Source organism: Oncorhynchus masou, chromosome 16 (genome assembly GCF_036934945.1).
Source record: "Oncorhynchus masou masou isolate Uvic2021 chromosome 16, UVic_Omas_1.1, whole genome shotgun sequence".
Classification (NCBI taxonomy): Eukaryota; Metazoa; Chordata; class Actinopteri; order Salmoniformes; family Salmonidae; genus Oncorhynchus; species Oncorhynchus masou.
This window is the reverse complement of record NC_088227.1, coordinates 20,733,642-20,760,534: the sequence shown is the minus strand read 5'-3', so window position 1 is coordinate 20,760,534 and position 26,893 is coordinate 20,733,642. Positions and strand designations below refer to the sequence as shown.

At 46.6% G+C, this 26,893-nt stretch overlaps 1 protein-coding gene across 4 annotated transcripts in view; it reads right to left on the bottom strand.

Annotated features, from left to right (window-relative positions):
• Nucleotides 1–26,893, bottom strand: part of LOC135557643 (protein enabled homolog) — a 145,675-nt gene that overhangs the window by 50,940 nt on the left and 67,842 nt on the right. For 3 of the 4 annotated variants that reach the window (XM_064991115.1, XM_064991118.1, XM_064991119.1), the window contains exons 2-3: nucleotides 18,746–18,911; nucleotides 10,427–10,610 (exon numbers count right to left, since the gene is read on the bottom strand). In XM_064991115.1, the coding sequence (XP_064847187.1) occupies nucleotides 10,427–10,610; nucleotides 18,746–18,911 (350 nt within the window). The remainder of the gene's footprint in view (nucleotides 1–10,426; nucleotides 10,611–18,745; nucleotides 18,912–26,893) is intronic. The other variant, XM_064991117.1, reaches the window with a different exon arrangement.

Below are 26,893 nucleotides of genomic sequence, written 5' to 3'. Positions count from 1 at the left end.
ACGTTGATAAATCTACCCCTGATCCCTGACACCATGCTGGGTTGTGTTGCTAGGGCTGTAGAGGGCAGAACGGGGTGGTGGTTGAGGGGGGCCAGGGGACCCATAAAGAGAGGGACCCCACTGTGTAGAGTCAGTGTGTTCAGCTGTTTGTCCCAGGGCACAGACCGGCGTCTGTCAAAATGAAGGTCCAAACAGAAGCTGTGGAGTTGACTGAAACGTGTCTGAAAAGCACTGTCCCTCCGCCGTCTAACTTGTGTTTTGTAGCCTTACATGGCCCTTTCTCTCACACACTGCCTCCTTTCTCTTCTCTCTCTATATCAATCTGTCCACAACCAGAAGAAAAGGAGGGATTACAGCCAGACCACAACACCGACAGGCGTCCAGCGGCCTGACCATCCCTTCAGTCCAGTCCTCTTTTACCCATTTTAGGAGAACAGAGAGGAGTCCGATGGCTGTATGTCTGTCTGTATGGGTTACTGGACATGACTGACCAATCACAGAGTGACTTCAGGTCACAGCCCAGAACTAAGGTCCGCTACTGCCCAAAACATTCACCAGCAGACTGCCTCTCTGACTTTATACATAGGGATGGTCACAAATGTTAAAGCTGAGATCTGCATAAGGTGAAATAGCGCCCCTGGTTGACCCAGGTGCAGTTGTTATTGTTTTGTTTTTTAAACCGAGGAGATGAGCTTCATGGTAAAAAAGAAAATCGGGGTACATAGCCTGCTGTTCTATCATGTGCGCAATGATGTTTAGGTGATGTTCAGTGATGTTCAGTGATGTTCAGTGATGTTCGAGGGGGGAAATAATGTTGATTGAAGTAGCGTGGTGGTTTCCAGCTTTGAAGTTATGGTTTAATGTTGGACCTAGACATGGGGAGAAGAGGGTTGCTTTGGTGTGACTGGAGGAGGGTCACAGACCTCCATCAGACTTAACCCCTCACCAGTCACCTGACTGACGTGTAATACCAAACTTCACATGGCCTCACCAGACCACAACCACCACCTTGTCTCCGATGGTAACCGATCGCTCCTTTGTCCTGGTACACACACACACATTCCTTCCTGTTAAAGAGGAAGAGAAAAAAAACACACCAATGCTGTTTCTGTCCTGTTCTGACAAAGGTTCAATTCACAGCACCTGGGACTCGAGAAGCAGAATGGGTGAGGTCTGCCAAGGTGTGGTCTAGCTGGTTTCTGTGTAAACCAAATCCCACATTAAAAAATGTCCAATACGACCATTTTTAAGTTGATATCAAATCATTTCTGGCTAACAATTAAGTTCCTTACTGCGATAGTTTTAAATTAAAATGGTCAAAAAGAAACAAAACTAGCTTCTTAGCAAAGAGCAATTGCTCAAACAAGATTTTTTTCTAGGACTGTCTGGGAGTGGTTCGAATGGGGAGGGGAAAACTGAAAACTAGCCGTTATTGGCAGAGAGGTGTGGAACCCTTTCTTATTGGTCTATTAACTAATTCACCAGGCAAGTCTACATCCAACCAAAACAGGCAAAAATTTCAGGCAGTCTTCAAAACAGCTCTTAAACTAAAAGGGAATTATCATCATTTTCACAATTTCACAGTATTATTCCAACCTCAGTGTGGAAAAATATATAAAACACAGAAGAATCTCGTTTTTGACTGCAGTGGGCTTTTAAGCATTTCCACACAGACAGTCAGACAGCTCATAGTTAGATTATGCACTCATGTCTGTCAGCAGGCTACACCACCTTGTCACAGGCCTTATACAGAGCAAACATTACATTTAACCCCCGACCTCCCTGACCCTGACCTCCAGCAGTTCATCCCTTCTCTCCCCAGTCGTCCAGTGGTCCAGTGTGTTATCTGACTGGGAGAGAAGGTGGCAACAGACATTTTAGAAAAGCCCACATGCCTGAGTCTCAGACAGTAGCAGCACAGTGAGCACACAGCTCCTGTGTCAGCGTCACACTAACCAGCCTAGCGCCGACTGCCTGCCATGTGATTGCAAGGCACACATTTCACTCTGCTAAAATTAGACATGCTACTGTAGAGACTCCAGGGAGATACAGAGCCTTCAGGAAGTATTCATTACCTCTTGACTTATTTCACAGCCTGAAATATAAAATGGATTAAATAAAATAAAAAATTCTCTCCCATCTACAAACAATACCCCATAATCAAAGAGAAAACATGTTTTTAGATATTTTAGCAAATTTATTGAAAATGAAATACAGAAATATCTCAATCACACTAGTATTCACCCTCCTGAGTAAATACTTTGTAGACTCTCCTTTGGAGGTGATTACAGAAAGAGTCTTTCTGGGTACGTCTCTTAGAGCTTTGCACACCTGAATTGTACATTACTTGCCCATTACTATTTTTTTAATTCTTTAAGCTCTGTCAAGTTGATTGTTGATCATTGCTAGACATCCATTTTCAAGACTTACCATAGATTTGTAAGTCAAAATTAAATAGGCCACTCAGGAATATTTCATGTCATCTTGGTAAGCAACTCCAGTGTAGATTTGGCCTTGTGTTTTAGGTTATTGTGCTGCTGAAATGTGAATACATCACTCAGTGTGTTGGAAAGCAGAGTGAACCAGGTTTTCCTATAGGATTTTGCCTGTGCTCAGCTCCATTCTGTTTATTTTTATACTAAAAAAAACTCCCTTGTCCTTGCCGATGACAAGCATACCCATAACATGATGCAGCCACCACCATGTTTTAAAATATGAATAGTGGTACTCAGTAATGTGTTGTGTTTGCCCCAAACATAACACTTTCTATTCAGGACAAAAAAGCATTTTTTGCAGTATTAATTAAATGCCTTGTTGCAAACAGGATGCACGTTTTGAAATATTTTTATTCTGTACAGACTTCCTTCTTTTCACTCTGATGTTCAGGATTCTTATGACTTGGGGGTAGATGCTGTTTAGAAGCCTCTTGGACCTAGACTTGGTGCTCTGGTACTGCTTGCCATGCGGTAGCAGAGAGAACAGTCTATGACTAGGGTGGCTTGAGTCTTTTTTAAATTTATTTTTTAAATTAATTTTACCCCCTTTTCTCCCCAATTTCGTGGTATCCTATAGTTAGTATCTTGTCTCCGCCACAATTCCCGTACCCGTACTCGGGGCTCGGGAGAGACGAAGGTCGAAAGCCATGCGTCCTCCGAAACATAACTCAACCAAGCCGCACTGCTTCTTAACACAGCGTCCAACCCCACAGCATCCAACCCGGAAGCCACCTGCACTAGATTTTTACCTTGTCAGCTCGGGGATTCAATCTTGCAACCTTACAGTTAACTAGAAACACCGTGCACCTGATGACCTGGTTAGAGTGCACTGCGCCCAGCCCGCCACAGGAGTCGCTAGTGCGCGATGAGACAAGGATTGCACTTTTACTTTCTTCTCCAAAACTCTGTTTTTGCATTATTTAAACCAAATTGAACATGTTTCTTATTTATTTGGGCGGCAGGGTAGCCTAGTGGTTAGAGCATTGGACTAGTAACCAGAAGGTTGCAAGTTCAAACTCCCGAGCTGACAAGGTACAACAAATCTGTCGTTCTGCCCTTGAACAGGCAGTTAACCCACTGTTCCTAGGCCGTCATTGAAAATAAGAATTTGTTTTTAACTGACTTGCCTGGTTAAATAAAGGTTTAAAAAAATTTACAAAATAAAACATTTGAGGCTAAATTGATTTTATTGATGTATTATATCATGTTATAATAAGTGTTCGTCCAGTATTGTTGTAATCGTCATTATTACAAATAAAAATAAAAAAAATAGACAGATTAATCGGTATCGGCTTTTTTTGGTCCTCCAATAATCGGTATCAGTATTGGCGTTGAAAAATCATAATCGGTCAACCTCTAATGTGTTGTTACCTACCCTTACCACCTGGGGCGGCTGGTCAGGAAGTCCAGGATCTAGTTGCAGAGGGAGGTGTTGAGTCCCTTAGCTTATTTATTGATGAGCTTTGAGGGCACTACGGTGTTGAACGCTGAGCTGTGGTCAATGAATAGCATTCTCACATTGGTGTTCCTTTTGTCCAGGTGGGAAAGGGCAGTGTGAAGTGCAATAGAAATGGCATCATCTGTGGATCTGTTGGGGCGGTATGCAAATTGAAGTGGGTCTAGGGTTTATGGGATAATGGTGTTGATGTGAGCCATGACCTGCCTTTCAAAGCACTTCATGGCTACAGACGTGAGCGCTACGGGTCGGTAGTCATTTAGGCAGGTTACTAATTAATGGCATTAGTGCAGCGCATGCAACAGAACAGACATCAGTTGCATCTACATTCAGCCTGCATGACCAGAGACCCAAACACAGACCACAGCAGGCCTCAGTCAACCATGTCAATACTGGATTTAGCCAGCTGTGAAATAAATAACAAGTCTCATAAAAAGATTGACTAGTGACTCCATTCCTCTCTTGTCCGGTGCTGATCACCCAGTCTGGGAGTGAATGATGTTGAGCCGCATGTGTCATTGAAGGCTTATCGTGTCTAAAAGGGACACCTATTAGAATAGCAGTATCATCACCTAGGATGATAAGAATATACTATAGAAAACACTGGGGTGTTAAACCCTCTGGTTGTCATTGCTTATGGGTGCAGTTCTATGTACCACCAACAGGTGGTAGAGAAGAGCAGAGAATCAGATCCATATCTCAACCACAGTCCTCAAACAAAGTTGCTCACACACAGGGTTGCTGTACCTCAGCCTGTAACCTGTTCCAGCCCTCAGCGGTCGCTGTAGCCCCATCTCGTCAGTCCCAGCCCGTGCTGGAGTATGCTGCTCTAAACAGCTTACTCAGCACAATGGAACTTTGACTGAGGCAGGGCCAATTAAAGTGTCCAATCGGGCTTCGCCTCCCCTCTGTCTGCCAGGTAGGGCTTTGTTAAGGCCAGGCTAACACGCTCTGTATCCCAAAGCCTAGCCCGGGGGAGGCCTGATGAGGCAAAAGGTTCTTGGTTAAGACAGCTCACATTAGAAACATTGTTGCAAACAGACAGACAGGGGAAATGGAGAAGGCAGAAATATCCCCACGCTCTCACACACATTGAGGATATTCTTATAGACTCCGTCAAAGCAGCCCCCAGGGTCTCCTCCTGTCAGCAGCAGGCTGCACCAGGCTCTGATAGTGTGATAACACCCACACCACCGGAGAATGCCTCATTAAAACAATTTCCATAACCAAGCACATCACTATCAGCTTATTATCACAGGCTATTAGAGAGCAGTGAGAACCAAGCATCCAGCCTCAGAGAGAGATAAGGGCTACAAGTCAATGGGGTAAACAGGAAATGGTCTAGTCAGGAACAAAGAGATGAAGGACAGGGAGAGAGGCAGAGGTGCATAATGTTATCAGCAGCTAGGCTATTCAATGTTCAGCGTTCCCTTATCAACTGTGTTAAACCTGGATTAATTCACAGTTGGTCAAACCATTTTCTGACCAGTCAGTCTTGTTCCAAACACTTTGACAAGGACACTGAAATAGAGTGACTGCACTCAGAGCTGTGGCTGCTGCAATACGTTCATGACAGTGACTCTGAACTGAAAACACACTTTTGAAACATAACCACCGTCAGATCCTTTCAAATGGCAGAAGATCCAAGCCTGCTCTGCAACCATCATACCAAGCCTGCTCTGCAACCATCCTACCAAGCCTGCTCTGCAACCATCCTACCAAGCCTGCTCTGCAACCATCCTACCAAGCCTGCTCTGCAACCATCCTACCAAGCCTGCTCTGCAACCATCCTACCAAGCCTGCTCTGCAACCATCCTACCAAGCCTCTCTACAACAAAAACACACATCCCTCCCTCTGTCCAAAACAGCCAGCCCTCATTGAGAAATAGCACCAAATCCACTGTGTGGATATTACTCAGGATAGTCCACAAATGAAGCTAACAAGCAGACAAGCAGCATAATCTCAGTTTGTTCTAAGGCCTCTTTGTCTGAGGTCACTCTATGGGCTTGGCGCAGCACAGACTGCTGGAAATGGAAATGGAAGATAAGTTGCTGAGGTGGAAACCATTAAGTGGAAACTTTAGAGGGAAGAAACTACACCCGATTCAAAGTTGCCACGTTCACGTCTGTTAACTTCGATCACGGCGGCTGAGGTGAAAGTCTCAGCGGGAGCCAAGGACCTTAGGTGAAACTCATTTTATTCCAGTTCATTTTACATCTGATTCACAAGGACCTTGATTATATGATCACAAAAGCATGTCCAAAGCACAATACCTCAGATAACCCTTTATGGGTAGTAGACTACAACCAGTTACACTATATCTCAGCCAATATGTTAAGGTACATAGACTAACGAGGCTCAAGATTCAAGGCCTGGTAATGCATATTAAATTTGATATATAAATATAAATATGAAACCCATAACGGTAGAGTCTTCCTCAATGGGCTTGACACCTTGTCCGGCTGCCCGATAAACCTGCCCGCTCAACCCCATCCCCTTATCCAGACCATCTTTGGAGACCTTCTCTCATTCCGGATCATTGGCTGTGTGCACTCTGACTTCAAAATAGCCAGAGTTGCTCCCCTCCTCAAGAAACCAACAATCGACCCCTCTGAGGTCACCTACAGACCGGTCTCCCTTCTTTCCAAAACACTTGGGCATGCAGTCTCTTTTTGTTTTACTTTTTATCCCCAATTTCGTGATATCCAATTGGTAGCTACAGTCTTGTCCCATCGCTGCAACTCCTGTACGGACTCGGGAGAGGCGAAGGTCGAGAGCCTTGCGTCCTCTGAAACACGACCCACCAAGCCACACTGCTTCTTGACATACTGCTCGCTTAACCTGGAAGCCAGCAGCACCAATGTGTCGGAGTAGACCCCATAAAACTGGCGACCACGTCAGCATGCATGCACCCGGCTTGTCACAGGAGTCGCTAAATGGGACAGGGACATCCCGGCCGTCCAACGCCTCGCCTAACCCAGACGATGCTGGGCCAAATGTGTCTCCCGGTTGAGGCCGACTGCGACAAAGTCCTGGATCGAACCCGGATCTGTAGTGACGCCTCAAGCCCTGCAGTGCCTTAGACCGCTGCGCCACACTGGAGGCCCTATAGCATGCAATCTCTGACCAACTCTCTCATCTCTTTCAGAACCATCTTCTTAACTCTAACCAATCAGGAAGATTGATGAAGTCATCAAAACTATGAAATAACATATGGAATCAGCAGTCCCGTTCTGTGAGATTGTTGCGCCTAGACACTTCCACTTCACAATAACAGCACTTACAGTTGACCGGGGCAGCTCTAGCAGGGCAGAAATATGAAGAACTGACTTGTTGGAAAGGTGGCATCCTATGACAGTGTCACGTCAAAAGTCACTGAGCTCTTCAGTAAGGCCATTCTACTGTCAATGTTTGTCTGTGGAGATTGCATGGTTTTGTGCTTGATTTGATACACCGGTCAGCAACGGCTGTGGCTGAAATAGCCGACTCCACCCATTTGAAGGGGTGTCCACATACTTTTGTATATATAGTATAGCTTACTTGCTCGTCCAATTCTTATTTCTCGTGCGTTTATGTTCTACTTTATTTTATACTACTACTGATATTGATACTACTACTGATATAATGCATTGTTGGGACAGAAATTGCAAGAAAGGCATTTCACTTTACTTTTTAGAGCCGGGACGCAATATTTTTTCCATAACAAAAACACCAAGTAGACTAAACTCTTTGGTACTTTAAAAAGCTTGTGTACGTAAAATACTGCAATCTATAGCTTGGAAAATAAATGTGACTCTGGATGACAACATAATGATGTTTGTTTCCAACATTTGGGCTGTTTTCCTAAAGAAGTTCAATCCACTTTGTGTTTTGTTTCCTTACCACAACAGTGATATTGGTATCGTCCCGGCTCTAGTACTTGTGCACGTGACAAAACTTGAAACATACCAGAGTTCCTGTATCACACACACACTGACCACTATCAGCCAAAACATACATCACAAGACATACATCAGAACGACTAATTACATCAAATTTTTACAAGAGCAGGTCCTCACTTAACATATGACCTCACTCTACTGAGGACAAAATAGTTATTCTGCCAAACCAATATAAACAGTGGTTCAAAGAGAAATATACGCAAATGTAATTTTTTCAGCTTAGTGAAGCAAAAAAAAAAATCAGCAAAGTCAGGTAAAACATTGATGAGTCATCTATGTGGACTTTAAACACTCAAACATTAAAGTGCCTTTGGAAAATGTCTGGCCAAGTACTGCAGTTTTAGTGTTATGCTCAAGTGTGATATGAATGATAAACAGTGTTTGATAACACCCTTATAGAGGGTTCCGGCATCTCTCTGACTCTTGGGTCCTGCTCAAATACCTAGTCACGTTCACACATTCCACTTAATACAGGTTGAAAATGGCAGATGATAAACGCCTAAAATTTTAACCCAGTTGCTGTACAGTAACATGCTATACATGACATTAGAGCCAATGTTCACTCAAATCTTTCTCGGCATTGAGCAAATTGTAGGTCTGCTGCGTGCAAACTTCAACGTTGTAAACATTCTGTGCAACTTCCAACGCACGTTTACTGTGAACCCTGAAGCTGTACCTATTTAAGTTACAGTTTTAACAGTGGCCAATAGGCTACTGTGGCTAGTTGATCATATTGTAGGCCTATCAGAGTGGCCTACCATAAAAAACTATGGAGAAAATACATCGAATTAGAATTGTAACATGGAAATAGCTGTTCTATCGTTCAGCCTACAGTATCAGCTAATGTGTGGTGTTCTTTTGGAAAATAACTTTTGGAAAAAATTCAATAAAATCATGAAGGGCTTGACATTAACCTGTTTATCCACTTGTCCTTCAGAGAAGGAGGTGACTGAAAATTGTGCCGTGTTTGATGCAAGAAACCACTTTACAAAAAAATATGCATTATTCCCATACCATTATTACAGAGAATCAGAAAAAAATATGCTACCCTCTGCCTATTGGCTTCTTAGCTTATACAAGACTGTCTCAAAATACAACACTACCCCATTAAGAAATTTAAAAAAACTCTTTACCTGACTCTTTTCATAGAAATGTACACGTTATGTGCTCTTGTAGGAAGCAATCCCTCCCCAATTGCTGACTACACATTATCTATAACTGGGCTAATAACTCACTAACTAGCAAAGGATATAAACAAAATGTGCACACGTGGCTACATGCAGCTCTCGCTTTGATCTCAAAACAAGCACATCTCCTCACGACCGCTCATGCTGTAAACACAGTCCAGTTCAAAGTAAATGACACAGATCCATATATGGCAATGGTCGATTTGCATATAGGCCTACTGCAGCTCTGATTGGTTATAACGGACCGGTCTGTGTAGATTACAGGCTGAGTCATGCGTGCAATATAATCTTACTTTGAGGCGTTCAACAACAAAATGTCTTGCATGTTTGTTTGTTTTTTTCGGCATGTTGCATTGAAATCTCCACATCCTTTTGGAGAGATTGGAAAGTCAAATTGGTCTACACGGACAAGTTCTGGCCTGGTTTAGATCTTATCTGTCGGAAAGATATCAGTTTGTCTCTGTGGATGGTTTGTCCTCTGACAAATCAACTGTACATTTCGGTGTTCCTCAAGGTTCCGTTTTAGGACCACTATTGTTTTCACTATATATTTGACCTCTTGGTGATGTCGGCTGCTAGAATCTTGACTAGAATTTATTTTTAATCATATTACTCCAGTGCTAGCCTCTCTACACTGGCTTCCTGTTAATGCTAGGGCTGATTTCAAGGTTTTACTGCTAACCTACAAAGCATTACATGGGCTTGCTCTTACCTATCTCTCTGATTTGGTCCTGCCTGATATCTCAAAGTGCTGTACAGAAACCCAGCCTAAAACCCCAAACAGCAAGCAATGCAGGTGTAGAAGCACAGTGGCTAGGAAAAACTCCCTAGAAAGGCCAAAACCTAGGAAGAAACCTAGAGAGGAACCAGGCTATGTGGGGTGGCCAGTCCTCTTCTGGTTGTGCCGGGTGGAGATTATAACAGAACATGGCCAAGATGTTCAAATGCACAATTTGCTACCATGGTCATTTGCTACCATGGTCATTTGCTACCATGGTCATTTGCTACCATGGTCATGCATATGCTTTTTATACTACTTCTGTTAGAATCATTTCAATTTGGCCCCGTCCATATAGGCCACTTTCCACAAGCGTAAGGGGTTAACCAGCTGTGTGTCTGAGCAAGGCCCTCCTAGCCTAACCCATACCCATCTCCTAGATCAGCCATAAGGTTTGCATGCCTGCCTACTTACCATGCAGGACACCTCTCACTCCAACCACTGCAGTGAGTGAGGCAACAGGATGGCAACAGGCAAGACCACCTCTCATTTGTTAAAAACCCAACCAACAGCTGATTGGATGACTCAGGTCTTTACAGCAGTCTTCCTGCCAGTCAATGGAGCTTACCTGCACCTGTGTCCTGAGAGTTGAGCACCTCCAGGGCATGCATCATGGCACTGGCGAATACGTTGGCATCCTCCTTGCTGCCAAAGTTCAGTCCGTAGACCTGCCTGGCATCGCGCCACTGGTGGAAGGTCTGTGTGGCCTGGTTGTACTTGAGCCCCTTGGGAATGGCACAGTTTATTACCACCTGGAGACGGAGAGAGGGGGGGGGTTATTCTGAAGTACTGAAAGGACTATTTGTGTTACTCAAAACAAGTTTACTCACTTACAGGGAGAAGGAGAGGTGAGATGGTGTCTGAAGCACAGAAAGAACTGTGTTGCTCAGAGCGTGTTTATCATGATAACAGGAAATGCAGCTTTCTAGAGCACATAATAGGTCTCCTCTATAAAGTGAGTCATACCTTACAGCCAAGACACCTCAGTCAGTGTAAAAGCACCTAAGAGCCGCCACACTCACTACAGTAAAGTACAAGCCACCTTGAAATGTTATATGTGTGGTTATTTAATCACTTTGGCACAAGACCAAGAAGAAACGCTGTGTCAGTCTTCAGGTCAGAGAAACATGAGCACACCTTTCATAAATAAATGGAGGGAATCAAATGAGCTGCGTTTAGCTCCCAAGCAATCATTCAAAGCGTGAGGATCAAGATAGTTCTTCAGTTCTAGAATGTGAGCTATTTTTTCCACAGCTTTCGCCAAACCCTATTGATATCCGCACCACGTTTATTTTAAATATCTAGAAATGAATTGAACATTCCTTTGGCTCTTGAACGTGAAGATGTGTTGGTTACTAGCTTCTTTTTTTCCCTCCTCTGGGCGGCCGGCCCAGAGATTTACATAATCTTGCTCTCTCGTTTCTTGTTGATGAGCACACTGAGGCACACAACGGAGCAGAGAAAACAAAACAGGCAGTCGGTTCAACTCCAGTTAGAGACAGAGGAACAGTAGAGGAACGGAGAATAACAAACATAGTTCGTCTAGCCCCTATCAGAAATCAGCAGTACTGTACCCCAGCCAAGAAACACTCAGGAACTCTGTTAGTTCTTCAGCCTCGTCAGGGTCTCAGTGGTATTCAGGGCCGAGGCTACAGATCTCACTGCTGCAGTCCCCCGTTGAAAGAGTCCGAGCAGAGGAAAGTATTCCACAGTAGATTGCTACCTTACAGTCTAATAAAGATGCATCAATTGACGAATAATTTATCATCTTTTGATTTTCTAAAACGATTTTAGACCAACTCGTTTCAACTTTAGCCGTCATAAGTGTGTGAAATTACCTCGACAAGCCAAAGCCTCAACACTCCAGATAGACAAGTCCATCTTCCTATGATCGATTCTCTGCACTAAACAGACGCAGACAGGTGGCTGTATCAGTCGAATAATGATAAGCAGCATCAAATCTTCACACGTCTTGCCTCCATACCGTCTCATTTTAGATAAGTCAATAATCACATGTTATTGATATTAATCCATATTAAATCACACAGTGCAGCGTGTGTAGTGTTGCAAATCTCTGCTCATAATAATTAGAAACCAGAAATCCATCAGAGGGCCTAATTAACATGCATCTGGATTGCTGTCGGATTAAAGTCTTATTAAAAGAGTTATGAAGAAATGTTTTTAACATCTCCATTCATGGTGAGCTTATTGACTTACTAAGTAGAGAGTGGCGACTTTACATATGTAATAACAGAAATCCTACATCAGGTCCGTGTTCGTTAAGCCTTTAGGGGTCCTTGGGCTGCAAACCAGTTTGCTGCCATGAACCCATAACAGGGTGTCAACATGACCTTTCAATGGAGTCCAAGGATCATCTGAACCCAGTTCAAAGAGCAGTCAAGTCCCTCCTACATGTTGAGGACACAAATGTCGCTGTGAGTGTCTATAGGGGTGGCGTGAAGGACCTTTCCCATTGTGTTGAAACAAACAACAACAGCAGGAGAGCGGGGCCTCGTAATGACCTATCCTCCTCTCTTCCCACGGGACGGGAGACGTCAGGGAGAAGACGGAGAGGGTTCTGGGATTGCTGATGAAGCACATGCTGACCGGCGAGCACTCCCTCGCCCTCCCTCACAGGAGGAATGCTGTGTGTTAGATGGATTCTCAGTCCCGCCTCGCCGTCATACAGTGTCAGCGGACAAACAGCCTTCCGTGACTGCGCGCGCGCGCACACACACACACACACACACACACACACACACACACACACACACACACACACACACACACACACACACACACACACACACACACACACACACACACACACACACACACACACACACACACACACACACACACACTCCTGGTGTCACGCCCTGACCTTAGAAAGACGTTTTATTTCTCTATTTGGTTAGGTCAGGGTGTGATGTGGGGTGGACATTCTATGTTTTGTTTTCTATTTTTCTTTATTTCTATGTTTTTGCTGGGTATGGTTCTCAATCAGGGATAGCTGTCTATCGTTGTCTCTGATTGGGAATCATACTTAGGTAGCCCTTTTTCCCTCCTTCAGTGTGGGTAGCAACATAGCCTATGTTAAGCTTCACGGTCGTGTCTTTGTTTTGTTGGTGACATTTACCTAAATAAACAGAAATGTACGCTCAACACGCTGCACCTTGGTCAGCTTCTTACAACGCCCGTGACACCTGGGGTCTATGTGCAGTACTCATCCATCACAAGACATTGCAGGGCCTTGAGGGTATGGATTCTGCGACGCTTAGCGGCTGTAGAGACAACAGCAAGACCTTCCTACTCTGAAGACACTGCACTATAGACACTATATACACTATAGACACTATAGACACTTCACTCATCACAGGAATGAGACTATTGGATCTATTGGATCAGTGTTTAGAAACTGTGGTGTCTGTTTTTGATATCTATATCAAAGTGTCCTTCACATGCAGTATAGGTCTACAGCAATTGTAAGGACAAGTGTGAGACCAAGAGAAGGAGGGGACCAGCAATAGCTTTCTATTGGATTGGTCAAATTAAACCAATAACATTGAGTTTTTTCCACTGCGTTAAATCCTTCTGCTCCAGTTTGCTGCTCTACATTAAGTAATAGACCGGCAGAACAGGGTCGGGCATTCTAGAAATAAGGCCTTCAAAGTTAATGGGGGGTAGGAACTCTAAATTAGATTCTTAAAAAGTGGTCAGGGTTTATTGCTTCAGGGGGAACAAATAGCGACTACTGAGTTTTAAAAAAAATAAAGTTTTCAAAGAAAGAAAAACATGCCAGAGTGAAATATTACTTGTCACCCTGCATCAGGGCCGGGTTTGATGTCATCCTTAACTGGCCTCTGTGGTGTAAGTTCTGAGGGGAGCGAGGTGCTGCACTGGGATTCCAAACCTCCAGGATTTACTGGCATTATGGTAGAAAGTACTTATTTTAAAAAAAAGATTGATTAAACTAGGCAAGTCAGTTAAGAACAAATTCTCATTTACAATGACGGCCTACCCCTGGTCAAACGCTAACGACGCTGGGCCAATTGTGCGCCACCCTATGGGACTCCCACGGCCGGTTGTGATACAGCCTGAAATCGAACCAAGGTCTGTAGTGGCGCCTCTAGCGCTGAGATACAGTGCCTTAGAGTGCTGCGCCACTCAAAGTGGTCTGTATGGGACTGATTTCTTCATCCCACGCTCAGCTTTTCATACCGCACCAGCCCGCTCCCGCTGGCTTTCTGTCCGACTCCCACCCGTTCCCGCTGGCTTTCTGTCCGACTCCCACCCGTTCCCGCTGGCTTCCTGTCCGACTCCCACCCGTTCCCGCTGGCTTCCTGTCCGACTCCCACCCGTTCCCGCTGGCTTCCTGTCCGACTCCCACCCGTTCCCGCTGGCTTTCTGTCCGACTCCCACCCGTTCCCGCTGGCTTCCTGTCCGACTCCCACCCGCTCCCGCTGGCTTTCTGTCCGACTCCCACCCGTTCCCGCTGGCTTCCTGTCCGACTCCCACCCGCTCCCGCTGGCTTTCTGTCCGACTCCCATCCGCTCCCGCTGGCTTTCTGTCCGACTCCCACCCGCTCCCGCTGGCTTTCTGTCCGACTCCCACCCGCTCCCGCTGGCTTTCTGTCCGACTCTCACCCGCTCCCGCTGGCTTTCTGTCCGACTCCCACCCGCTCCCGCTGGCTTTCTGTCCGACTCCCACCCGCTCCAGCTGGCTTTCTGTCCGACTCCCACCCGCTCCAGCTGGCTTTCTGTCCGACTCCCACCCGCTCCCGCTGGCTTTCTGTCCGACTCCCACCCGCTCCCGCTGGCTTTCTGTCCGACTCCCACCCGCTCCCGCTGGCTTTCTGTCCGACTCCCACCCGCTCCCGCTGGCTTTCTGTCCGACTCCCACCCGCTCCCGCTGGCTTTCTGTCCGACTCCCACCCGCTCCCGCTGGCTTTCTGTCCGACTCCCACCCGCTCCCGCTGGCTTTCTGTCCGACTCCCACCCGCTCCCGCTGGCTTTCTGTCCGACTCCCACCCGCTCCCGCTGGCTTTCTGTCCGACTCCCACCCGCTCCCGCTGGCTTTCTGTCCGACTCCCACCCGCTCCCGCTGGCTTTCTGTCCGACTCCCACCCGCTCCCGCTGGCTTTCTGTCCGACTCCCACCCGCTCCCGCTGGCTTTCTGTCCGACTCCCACCCGCTCCCGCTGGCTTTCTGTCCGACTCCCACCCGCTCCCGCTGGCTTTCTGTAAGACTCCCACCCGCTCCCGCTGGCTTTCTGTCCGACTCCCACCCGCTCCCGCTGGCTTTCTGTCCGACTCCCACCCGCTCCAGCTGGCTTTCTGTCCGACTCCCACCCGCTCCCGCTGGCTTTCTGTAAGACTCCCACCCGCTCCCGCTGGCTTTCTGTCCGACTCCCACCCGCTCCCGCTGGCTTTCTGTAAGACTCCCACCCGCTCCCGCTGGCTTTCTGTCCGACTCCCACCCACTGGGCCCGAACCCAACGGCAGTCCCACAATGTTATCTTAGGCATAAGTAACGAAGCTAACTTGCCAGCCATTTTCCAGGAATTTTGCACCCTATAGGCAATTTCAAGAGTTGTTAAATTACCAGCAATTCTCACGTGGCCCATCATATTAGGCTATCGGTATTACTGGGATACATCAGCCAATAGGATAGACGTAGTTTGAAGAGCGCAGAGTGGGTGAGAGAGAGGACACTTCTGCACTTTCTCTCAAGCTACATTTAGCATATAGCCTACCTTTTAGGAGTGGGGCGGTTTTCAGACGAAGACTAATATAGGTGATCAATATTTCTTTCCAGGCAATTTAGTAAACTTTAGCCTAAATCATATTTAGGAAGTTAATTTCCTTGGAAAGACAACTGCCACCTGGCTCTCCGCCCATGCATAGGCAGCCTACTCCATTTCAAGGAGACCACAAATACCGTATAGGCACACTTGATGTTGATCACGCCCAACTAGGAGAGGAAGTAGGCTACTGAGTGTGTGAATAACATGACAAAGAGGTGGTTTTAATACAATAGGCATGCCTAGGATAACACATACTAACAAAGCAAAAAGAAGACAGTTTCCCCAAACAATCTGCGGGACAATTTTTTTACATTTTCATCTCAAAGTCGTCTGACCGTCCGCAGCATGAAAAATGCAGACTGCACTGCAATGATCTCCGTCAGGGCCCACAAGTCCCGCAGGATGGAGGTTCTGTTGGAGGTTCTGTGCACCAAGGGGCCCACTGTGACCTGCATGTTCATGTCTGACCACTACGCTCCAACAGCTCTGTCTCAATCACTGCATGGTCCTGACCAGGAACACGTCAGAGGGACTAAACGGCTGAGTCCAGTAACTATCTAACTCAGCAAAAAAATACACTGCCCTTTTTCAGGACCCTGTCTTTCAAAGATAATTCGTAAAAAATCGAAATGACATCACACCTGAACATCACACCTGGGGACAGGTATGGGATGGCAACAACAAGTGCCTGAGTTGGACCAGGAACGCACAACCCCTCCATCAGTGCTCAGACTGTCCTCAATAGGCTGAGAGAGGCTGGACTGAGGGCTTGTAGGCCTGCTGTAAGGCAGATCCTCACCAGACATCACCGGAAACAACGTCGCCTACGGGCGTGGACCAGAGAGGACTGGCAAAATGTGCTCTTCACTGACGAGTCGCAGTTTTCTCTCCAGGGGTGATGGTCGGATTCGCGTTTATCGTCGAAGGAATGAGTGTTACACTGAGACCTGTATTCTGGAGTGGGATAGATTTAGAGGTGGAGGGTCTGTCATGGTTTGGGCTGTGTGTCACAGCATCGGACTGAGCTTGTTGTCTTTGCAGGCAATCTCAACGCTGTGTTACAGGGAAGACATCCTCCTCGCTCCTGTGGTACCCTTCCTGCAGGCTCATCCTGACATGACTTTCCAGCATGACAATGCCACCAGCCATACTGCTCGTTCTGTGTGTGATTTCCTGCAAGACATGTCAGTGTTCTGCCATGGCCAGCGAAGAGTCCGGATCTCAATCACATTGAGCACGTCTGGGACCTGTTGGATCGGGGGGTGAAGGCTAGGGCCATTCCCCCCCAGAAATGTCTGGGAACTTGCAGGTACCTTGGTGGAAGAGTGGGGTAACATCTCACAGCAAGAACTGGCAGATCTGGTGCAGTCCATGAGGAGGAGATGCACTGCAGTACTTAATGCAGCTGGTGGCCACACCAGATACTGACTGTTACTTTTGATTTTGACCCCCCTCCTTTGTTCAGGGACACATTATTCCATTTCTGTTAGTCAAATGTCTGTGGAACTTGTTCAGTTGATGTCTCAGTTGTTGAATCTTGTTTTGTTCATACACATATTTATTTACACGTGAAGTTTCCTGAGAATAAACACAGTTGACAGTGAGAGGGAGTTCATGCTTCTGGGATAGTAAGATAATCCCAATAAACAAGGATACTAGACCCAGAACAGAAATAGTGCCTCTATTCTCCACTCGTCTGACCTGTCCTACGATGCTCCATCTCTCCATTGGCCTCTCCTGAGACAGGAGATTTTAACAGGATCTGCTACTGCAGAAAAGGCCCCTGGCCCGCAGTGGCTCTGATTGTAGACAGTGCCTCAGTGGACTACACTAGTACTGCACTCAGCCATCTCCACAAACACTCTTCCTGCATGGCAACGAGGCCCTGGGAAACAGCACTGATGTTCTGGGATGCAACAGACTGGATCCTATAGTGATCATCCCCCAACTAATGGACTGGCAGAAGTGCTCTCTGTGCAAGTTTATCCGCTAGCACCGTTACAGTGAAATCTACTAAATCCCAACAGTCTGGTGCACTGACAGAGAGATACTCCCCAGACATGTAGAGTTAACTCTTACAGGACACGCAGGATCCATCAGACCAAGCTAACCGTCTGTTCAGTCCCAACCCAGGCAGTATAATAAACCTCTACTAAAACCTATTCACTCTCAATGCTGAAAACAGCCCATCATGGCTTCCTTTAAGTCTATTTCAGGGAAAGCCATATGTTTGTAATGAGAATAACAGGCGACAAAGAGGGAAAACAAGAGTTCCCGCTGACATAACTGAATTTAGAGGGAATTCATTTAAAACCCAGGAGATGGGTTTGGACAAGGGTCAGCGGCATTGTGTAAGCTAGCAACACACACAGAGGGCTACCAAATACCAAACAAACACCAAACAGACAACAATCAGCGCCAACACTAATCCAATCGGAGAGGTGTAGTCTGGTACCGTGGAAACAATTCAGCAGCACCTAGTGTCTTGTTTCTCCAAATATGTATCCTATTTTTCCTAAAAAAACAGGCCATCCACTCATTTTCCACATAAATGTTCCCGTCATTAAATGCAGATGTGTATCTCTGGCTGCCTGGCCAGATCATATCGTACAGAGTAAAAGCAGTAAACCAGTCAAGAGAGAGGATAGGAGTACAGGAGACAGTTACGTTTCCTCTCTGGAATGGATCTATATTGCTGTTGTTGTCTATTGACTCTTTAGCTCACCATGGGCTTTACTCTTGGACAAGGGACAAACACACTGACAGGTGGATGTTTGTGAGAGCTTGGCTCGAGCAGTCCAGTCACGGCTGTGATGTGACGGTGACTAGTGGAGCAGCAGAGCTCTCCTATCTGTTTCCAATTACAGAGCTGGGTCATTCCTGAGAGACACTGAGACAAGCAAGATGGCTGCCAGGCTACTACCCCAAACGAAACACGTCAGAGACGGAATAACGTAAAGAACTCCGACCAGCGCAGGGTTCAGCCACATGAAGTCCTAGTCCCACTTCTAAAGTATTTCTATTGCATTCAGAAAGTCTTCTCAAGCACTACATACTCCTCAAATCATCCAGTCTGACTCACCTGATGGTCCTGTATTTTGCGTCCCACCACCCGGAAGGCGTTGTTGCCCGTGTGGTGGTATATGTGCACTCTGCTGAAGCCCGTGGAGCCGCCGGCTGGAACCCATTTCTTATTGGCATCGTCATACACCATGACAGCGGCCCGCGCCTGACAGATACTCTGTTCACTGCAGAGAGGAGAGAGAAACAGGGGTGCACACGTTAAACAGCAGTACACAAGGGGACATTGGTTTCTAGCCCAAACAGTTGATCAGAGTTATTTATCCTCCACCAAACTTTATAGTTGGTAGTTGACACTATGCATTGGGACAGGTAGCATTCTTCTGGCACCCACTAAACCCAGATTAGTCCATCGGACAGCCAGATGACGAAGTGTGATTCATCACTCCAGAGAACGCGTTTCTACTGCTCCAGAGTCCAATGGCGGCGAGCTTTACAACACTCCAACCGATGCTTGGCATTGCGCATGTTGATCTTAGGCTTGTGTGCGGCTGCTCGGCCATGACAACCCATTTCATGAAGCTCCTGACGAACAGTTCTTGTGTTGACGTTGCTCCAAAGGTAGTTTGGTAGTGAGTGTTGCAACCGAGGACAGTCAATTTTTACGCGTTTCAGCAGTCGCGTTCTGTGAGCTTGTGTGGCCTACCACTGCTGTTGCTCCTTGGCGTTTTCACTTCACCATAACAACAGCACTTACAGTTGACCGGAGAAGCTCTAGTAGGGCAGAAATTTGACAAACTGACTTGTTGGAAAGGTGACACCCTATGACAGTGCCACATTTTAAGTCCCTGAGCTCTTCACTAAGACCATTCTACTGCCAATGTTTGTCTATGGAGATTGCATGGCTATGTGCTGAGATTTTATACACCAGTCAGCAACAGCTGTGGCTGAAATAGCCCGAATCCACTAATTTGAAGGGGTGTCCACATACTTTAGTATATATAGAGAGCATATCAGGGTGAGTGTGCAATATACATGGGCAGTTCACCTGTGGAAGGGAAACCATTCAGCCTAGGCCTAGAATTTAACAGAGTCTTGGTAACTACACACACCACCACACTCCTGCATCCCCACAAGGGCTCTGGTCACAACTAATGCACTATATAGGCTGCAGTAGTGGGTGTCATTTGAGACTTGGCCAACTCTGTTACCGACCAGCAGAACAAAACAATTAGGCCAAGGCCCTGTCAGGCAGTAAATTATTCACCAACATCCTTCACCCTCCCTCCCACTCCATAGCAACTACTCCAACAGGAGGAGACAGACAGGAGAGAGGGGGGCAGAATGTGAAGAGAGAGAGGCAAAGAGAGAGGGTAGAGGCCCAGGGGAAGAGAACCGCCACATAAGCTCTCTCAGGTGAGTGTCAGCAGGGGAGAAGGGAGTGTTGTTCGACAACATTAAACCATGCAGGGGAAAGCCTGTTTTCCACTTTTGTCTTTGAAAGAGTCTTGAAACATGCATCTCCCCTCCGCAGCGTGATACATCAGACTCAATTTCATCTGGCGGTCGTTTCCCGATTATTGAACTCTAGTCAGACCGGGGATGGCAGAGACCTGAGACTTTTGTGGAATTGCTCTCGAAGGTAGAAAAGAAAAGAATAAGAGGAATTGCAAAGCTTGCGAAACACGAACAGGCCCTAGAGGGAAGCGCAGAGCTCCCAGACTTGATGTGGGAAGTGGATGCTTTGGAATGGAAGAACAGGGGAGGGTCTCTTACTCAGCAGTACCTTTGTCATCTCACTCCCTCTGCAAGGGAGAACCCCACCCACGCCTCACTGTCAGCACCCATCAGCATATAGCAGTACAACAAATGAACTATGCCCTGCCAAACAGACATAGCCATGAAGGTCACCAGCCTCTCTCTTCAAAGGAAAACAGCTATAAACACAAAGCAACCTCTTGCTCACTGAGACAAGCATCACTCCATCTACGACACGATGACCCATGAAAGCAGGGTAGGCACAGACATAATAACAGCTGTGGTTACTGGCTGTCCATTAAAAGGTAATTGCAACAAGCAAATTGCTTTGTCAACAACAGGAAACCTGAGCCTCAGCACCATTTACCCTTTAAGACCACTCACAGATTGTTGTTTTTTTATTAAAAAAACAACTGTATTATAACTAAAGCGCATTATATTCGTGGCGGCGCTAGAAGGTGATCTATGCTCTTTCATCCGAGAAAATCATCATTCCATTAGCTACCCTGACTATCTTCAGACCTGAATTGCTTTCGCCAGGCAGTTCTATATCTGCCTGCCTGCTGTAGTCGGTCTGTAGTGACAGAGTACTAATAACCTGCCAAGAGACATGAACCCACTTATCCCCCCAATACACAGCCAACGTCCTAGTCTCACACACACACACACACACACACACACACACACACACACACACACACACACACACACACACACACACACACACACACACACACACACACACGTCACCTTCCCAGTGTGAACACACCTGACGCTACAGCGCACCTTAATATGCTCCTAAAGGACAACAATAGAAACCCTACAGTCTTCAGTAGAAAAGAACTGGTGAACAACACATAGAACAACACATAATGGTGACATGGAATAGTAAAGGACCTGGTCAAAATCAGATATAGTCTCACATCGACCACGAACTAGGGCATAATATACAATGCAAATGAATGGAGAAGAACAATGGAAATAAAACACTAATTTATTCATGGGCTACTGCTCTAATCAGTACTGAAATACATTTGATAACCAAGCTCTTATTACAAGATTCCCTTGTTCCACATTTCCACCAGTTTTCTTGTTTCACGGGACTCTTGTAGAAGTCGTGTAATAAAGTGCTCTCTTCTAAACCACCAGAGAGAATCTGGAACCTAACTAAGGCCTTTGGCTCCGATCCATCACCACTTTCCAACCACAGGAAACTGAAACCCAGAGGAATCCAACCCCAAACCAAGTGTCCAAGGCAGGGGGGACATGCCTTCTAGTGCATGATGTTCTCAGCCCTCCGAGTGAGCTTGAGGCAGCAACACGGCCTTGGTGGTGGACTGCCCTTCCCCATAAAATCAGCAGTCGGATCAGAGGTTGCTCATTACCCCTTCATTATCACGTCTTTCACCCCAAAATCTGCACAGTCATCTAAGCAATGGCTGCCATTGGCTGAGCACCCTCCCAAACACATATGGGTTGAGTAATGCGTGTTAGTTACCACGGCTTACTGTTGTCATAACACAGAGACTGAGAGACCCCAAAAGGCTCTTCACATCACTGTGAAGCTAATGGGAATAGGAAGAATGGCTGTAAAGCCAAGCAAATGTAAAGAAAAGAAGCTAGCTTCTCAATGGAGGTGGTTGTGGAGCGCCTTCGGCAGAGCTGTGAGAGAGCAGGCAGCTAGCGCCTCCAGCAGAGCTGTGAGAGAGCAGGCAGCTAGCGCCTCCAGCAGAGCTGTGAGAGAGCAGGCAGCTAGCGCCTCCAGCAGAGCTGTGAGAGAGCAGCCAGCTAGCGCCTCCAGCAGAGCTGTGAGAGAGCAGACAGCTAGCGCCTCCAGCAGAGCTGTGAGAGAGCAGGCAGCTGGCACCTCCAGCAGAGCTGTGAGAGAGCAGACAGCTAGCGCCTCCAGCAGAGCTGTGAGAGAGCAGGCAGCTGGCGCCTCCAGCAGAGCTGTGAGAGAGCAGGCAGCTAGCGCCTCTTGACGTCAGAGCCAGCAAAGCTGTGAGAGGCGCTCCAGGGACTAGCTAGGCCTGTTATTGCTAAGAACAGGAAGGCAAATACTTTTTATGTTTGTAAAAGGCTCCAAATCATTATTTTCTTCAACACAGTCAAATGAACAGACCCCGTTGGAGGTTCGTCAGCAGACAGACATCACTCCCTCCTCCGCTTCCTCTGTCCCCTGTAGGCGCAACACCAAAGAGAGGCCTTGGTCGACGGCTGTGTATTTTCCACATGTCCACAGAGAGAGCAGAGGAAATCCTGATCTCTAAATTGTGTACTTGCATGCAGTGGTTAGGACTTAACAAACAGGAATGTTGGCATAGGTATCTGTCCACAGTTTTAATGCCATGGCTATTGTTGGCTTTAATAAGACGCTGAACTAGGCTCTACACTCATAGTCTGGGCAGAGGGACCCGTTTCCAAGCTGAAAAAAAGAGGACAAACCCTGTCAAATCTAAACAAAACCAAGTAAGACAAAGAAACACGAAGGACAGTGTTTTTCCCCCACGACTAATGTTGAGGCTCTGAGTAGATTTCGATAGAACATGTTTGTTTTGGGCTTTGACTCAGCTCTGAGGCCCAAAGACAGAAGAGAATGGAATTTCCATGGTGTCTGCTCTGACTCACAGAGGATGCTGGGGACCACATCTATTGGCTCCTGTGGCTGGATGAGAGGACCAGGGTTGAGGGCTGGGGGGCTGTTCATGGAGCAGTGATGAGAGACAGGAGCATCCGGTTCCAACCTGTCCACAGAACACCCAACACTGGGGCAGATTTACTGCCCACTGCAGACAGAGCTGGCAAGGGCGTAGTAGCATCCAGAAATAAACACAGGGAGGCTGTACAACCCTACTAGAAGCTACCTAGAAACAGTCAGATAAGTAGTCAGAGTACCTCAGTCATCTAACGAGGGCTCATTTACATGGAGAGGGTCTCATGAAACACGCCAGGGTGGATTTATCATCTCCACAGTGACCCAACACAATATGGATGTGTCAGTTCAGCATTCTGCCTGACGTGATGACATGTCAACCACATGTCAGTGAGGGGAAACAAGAGCCTTCTTCCAGCCAGCCAGTCCATCTGTAAGATATTAGGGGATGGGGAAGGATGTAGGGGAGGCCGACAGGCAGTCGTAGACATATTGAGGGCCTGGTTCAAAGTTAGGGCTGAAGACTCCAACTGGACGCAGAAATTCCAGTAGAGTCTGAGTGAGGACTCCTACGGGACACACCGACGCATACCGTGCATTCGGGAAGTATTCAGACTCCTTCCCCTTTTCCACATTTTTCTACATTACAGCCTTATTCTAAAATTAATAGTTTTTTCCCTCATCAGTCTACACACAATACCTTGTAATGACAAAGCAAAAACAGGTTTTTAGAATTGTTTGCAAATTTATAAAAAAAACAAAACAGAAATACCTTATTTGCATAAGTATTCAGACCCTTTGCTATGAGACTCGAAATTGAGCTCAGGTGCATCCTGTTTCCATTGATCATCCTTGAGATGTTTTTACCTGTCGTAAATTCAATTGATTGGACATGATTTGGAAAGGCACACCCCTGTCTATATAAGATCCCACAGTTGACAGTTCATGTCAGAGCAAAAACCAAGCCAGGAGTTCGAAGGAATTGTCCATAGAGCTTCAAGACAGGACTGTGTCGAGGCACAGATCTGGGGAAAGAGTACCAAAAAATGTCTCCGGCATTAATGGTTCCCAAGAACACAATGGCCTCCATCATGTTTAAATGGAAAAAAGTTTTGAACCACCTTCCTAGAGCTGGCTGTCTGGCAATCGGGGAACAAGGGTCTTGATCAGGGAAGAACTCGATGGTCACTCTGACAGAGCTCCAGATTTCCTCTGTTGAGATGGAAGAAACTTCCAGAAGGACAACCATCTCTGCAGCACTCCACCAAATCCGGCCTTTATGGTAGAGTGGCCAGACGGAAGCCACTCCTCAGTAAAATGCACGACAGCCTTTTAGTGAGAAACAAGATTCTCTGGTCTGAGGAAACCTGGCACCATCCCTACAGTGAAGCATGGTGGTGGCAGCATCATTCTGTGGTGATGTTTTTCAGTGGCAGGGACTGGGAGACTAGTCAGGATCGAGGGAAAGATGACAACGACCCTAAGCAAACAGCCAAGACAACGCAGGAGTGGCTTCCGGACAAGTCTCTGAATGTCCTTGAGTGGCCCAGCCAGAGCCCGAACTTGAAGTCAATCGAACATCTCTGGAAAGACCTGCAAATAGCTGTGCAGAAATGCTCCCCATCCAACCTGACAGAGCTTGAGAGGATCTGCAGAGAACAATGGTAGAATCAACCCAAATACAGGTGTGCCAAGCTTGTAGTGTCATACCCAAGAAGAGTCAAGGCTGTAATCGCTGCCAAAGGTGCTTCAACAAAGTACTGAGTAAAGGGTCTGAATACTTATCTAAATGTGATATTTAATTTATACAATTTTTGCATTGCCATTATGGGGTAATGTGTGTAGATTGATGAGGGAAAACAATGTGAATCCATTTTAGAATAAGGATGTAACGTAACAACATGTGGAACAGGTCTGAACACTTTCCCAATGCATGGTAGATTGTAGACAAACACCACTGAGGCGAGCCTAGAATGCTTTGATCCACCAACGGCTGGTTGCCAAGATATTTCCAAAACCCAGAAAGTGCAAACGCATACACACCGCAGCTGGAGTGTGCAGCAGGACAGCACACCTCCCCACATGGGCATTCAGTGCAGCAGAGTGAGAATGCCAGTACAGTACTGGTCCCCACTTTGCCTTACAACCAGCCCCTCTCAGGTGGCCCCCGGCTAGTGTCAATCACACAGGAGTGAGGAGGAGCAGAAGCTCAGGGCTAGCCTGATACCAGAGTACTTCTGGCTAGAGATGGGACAACACTTTAACCTTACAACTCATCATGTGTGCAGATAGTGGACTGTTCCATTTCAAGAGCTCTTCCTTCAACAGATCACAGAATGTGGCGCGATTGTTTGCTCAGCAAACATCCACAGAGGTAGTTTATACACTCCTGCGGTTCACCACCTAAAAACCCGGAGCAGAAAACACTCTCCATTCCTCTCAGCATATAGTAGAAGAGCGGAAGGGAAGCGGAGAGAAATGCCTGAAAACTCAGTGATGATTGAGGTGCCAGGAGCCTGCTGGTCCTCAAACTGTTAGAGGCCCAATGTAGGTGGAGGTGTTGGGTTTCAGAGCCTTAACATAATGTTGGGTTTCTATCTGAGATATACCCTGGTGTTTAAACCAAAAGGCTCAGACTTGCATTTTTCCATCTACGCGGGCCGGCACGCCTGTCTCACTGGACCACGGCTCCGGGTGGACCTGCTCTGACTTGGGCCAATGCCGGGCCACTGGTGCTCTTCAGTGGCGTTTACATAACAAACCATGTCTGTGACCTTTAACACCTTCTCACAAAGCAACAGTGTTGATGCAGAGGTTGTTAATTCTGCTTACCCCAAGTCTTTAGAGTCCCAGTCCTGATGGAAACACAACAACACTAGAGTTCACAACTGACATAAAACAGTGGTGACACACAGGTCTGAGTAGAGTCCCAGTCCTGATGGAAACACAACAGCACTAGAGTTCACAACTGACATAAAACAGTGGTGACACACAGGTCTGAGTAGAGTCCCAGTCCTGATGGAAACACAACAGCACTAGAGTTCACATTGACATAAAACAGTGGTGACACACAGGTCTGAGTAGAGTCCCAGTCCTGATGGAAACACAACAGCACTAGAGTACACATTGACATAAAACAGTGGTGACACACAGGTCTGAGTAGAGTCCCAGTCCTGATGGAAACACAACAGCACTAGAGTTCACATTGACATAAAACAGTGGTGACACACAGGTCTGAGTAGAGTCCCAGTCCTGATGGAAACACAACAGCACTAGAGTTCACACTGACATAAAACAGTGGTGACACACAGGTCTGAGTAGAGTCCCAGTCCTGATGGAAACACAACAGCACTAGAGTTCACATTGACATAAAACAGTTTTGACACACAGGTCTGAGTAGAGTCCCAGTCCTGATGGAAACACAACAGCACTAGAGTTCACACTGACATAAAACAGTGGTGACACACAGGTCTGAGTAGTGTCCCAGTCCTGATGGAAACACAACAACACTAGAGTTCACACTGACATAAAACAGTGGTGACACACAGGTCTTAGTAGAATCCCAGTCCTGATGGAAACACAACAGCACTAGAGTTCCCATTGACATAAAACAGTGGTGACACAGGTCTGAGTAGAGTCCCAGTCCTGATGGAAACACAACAGCACTAGAGTTCACATTGACATAAAACAGTGGTGACACACAGGTCTGAGTAGAGTCCCAGTCCTGATGGAAACACAACAGCACTAGAGTTCACACTGACATAAAACAGTGGTGACACACAGGTCTGAGTAGAGTCC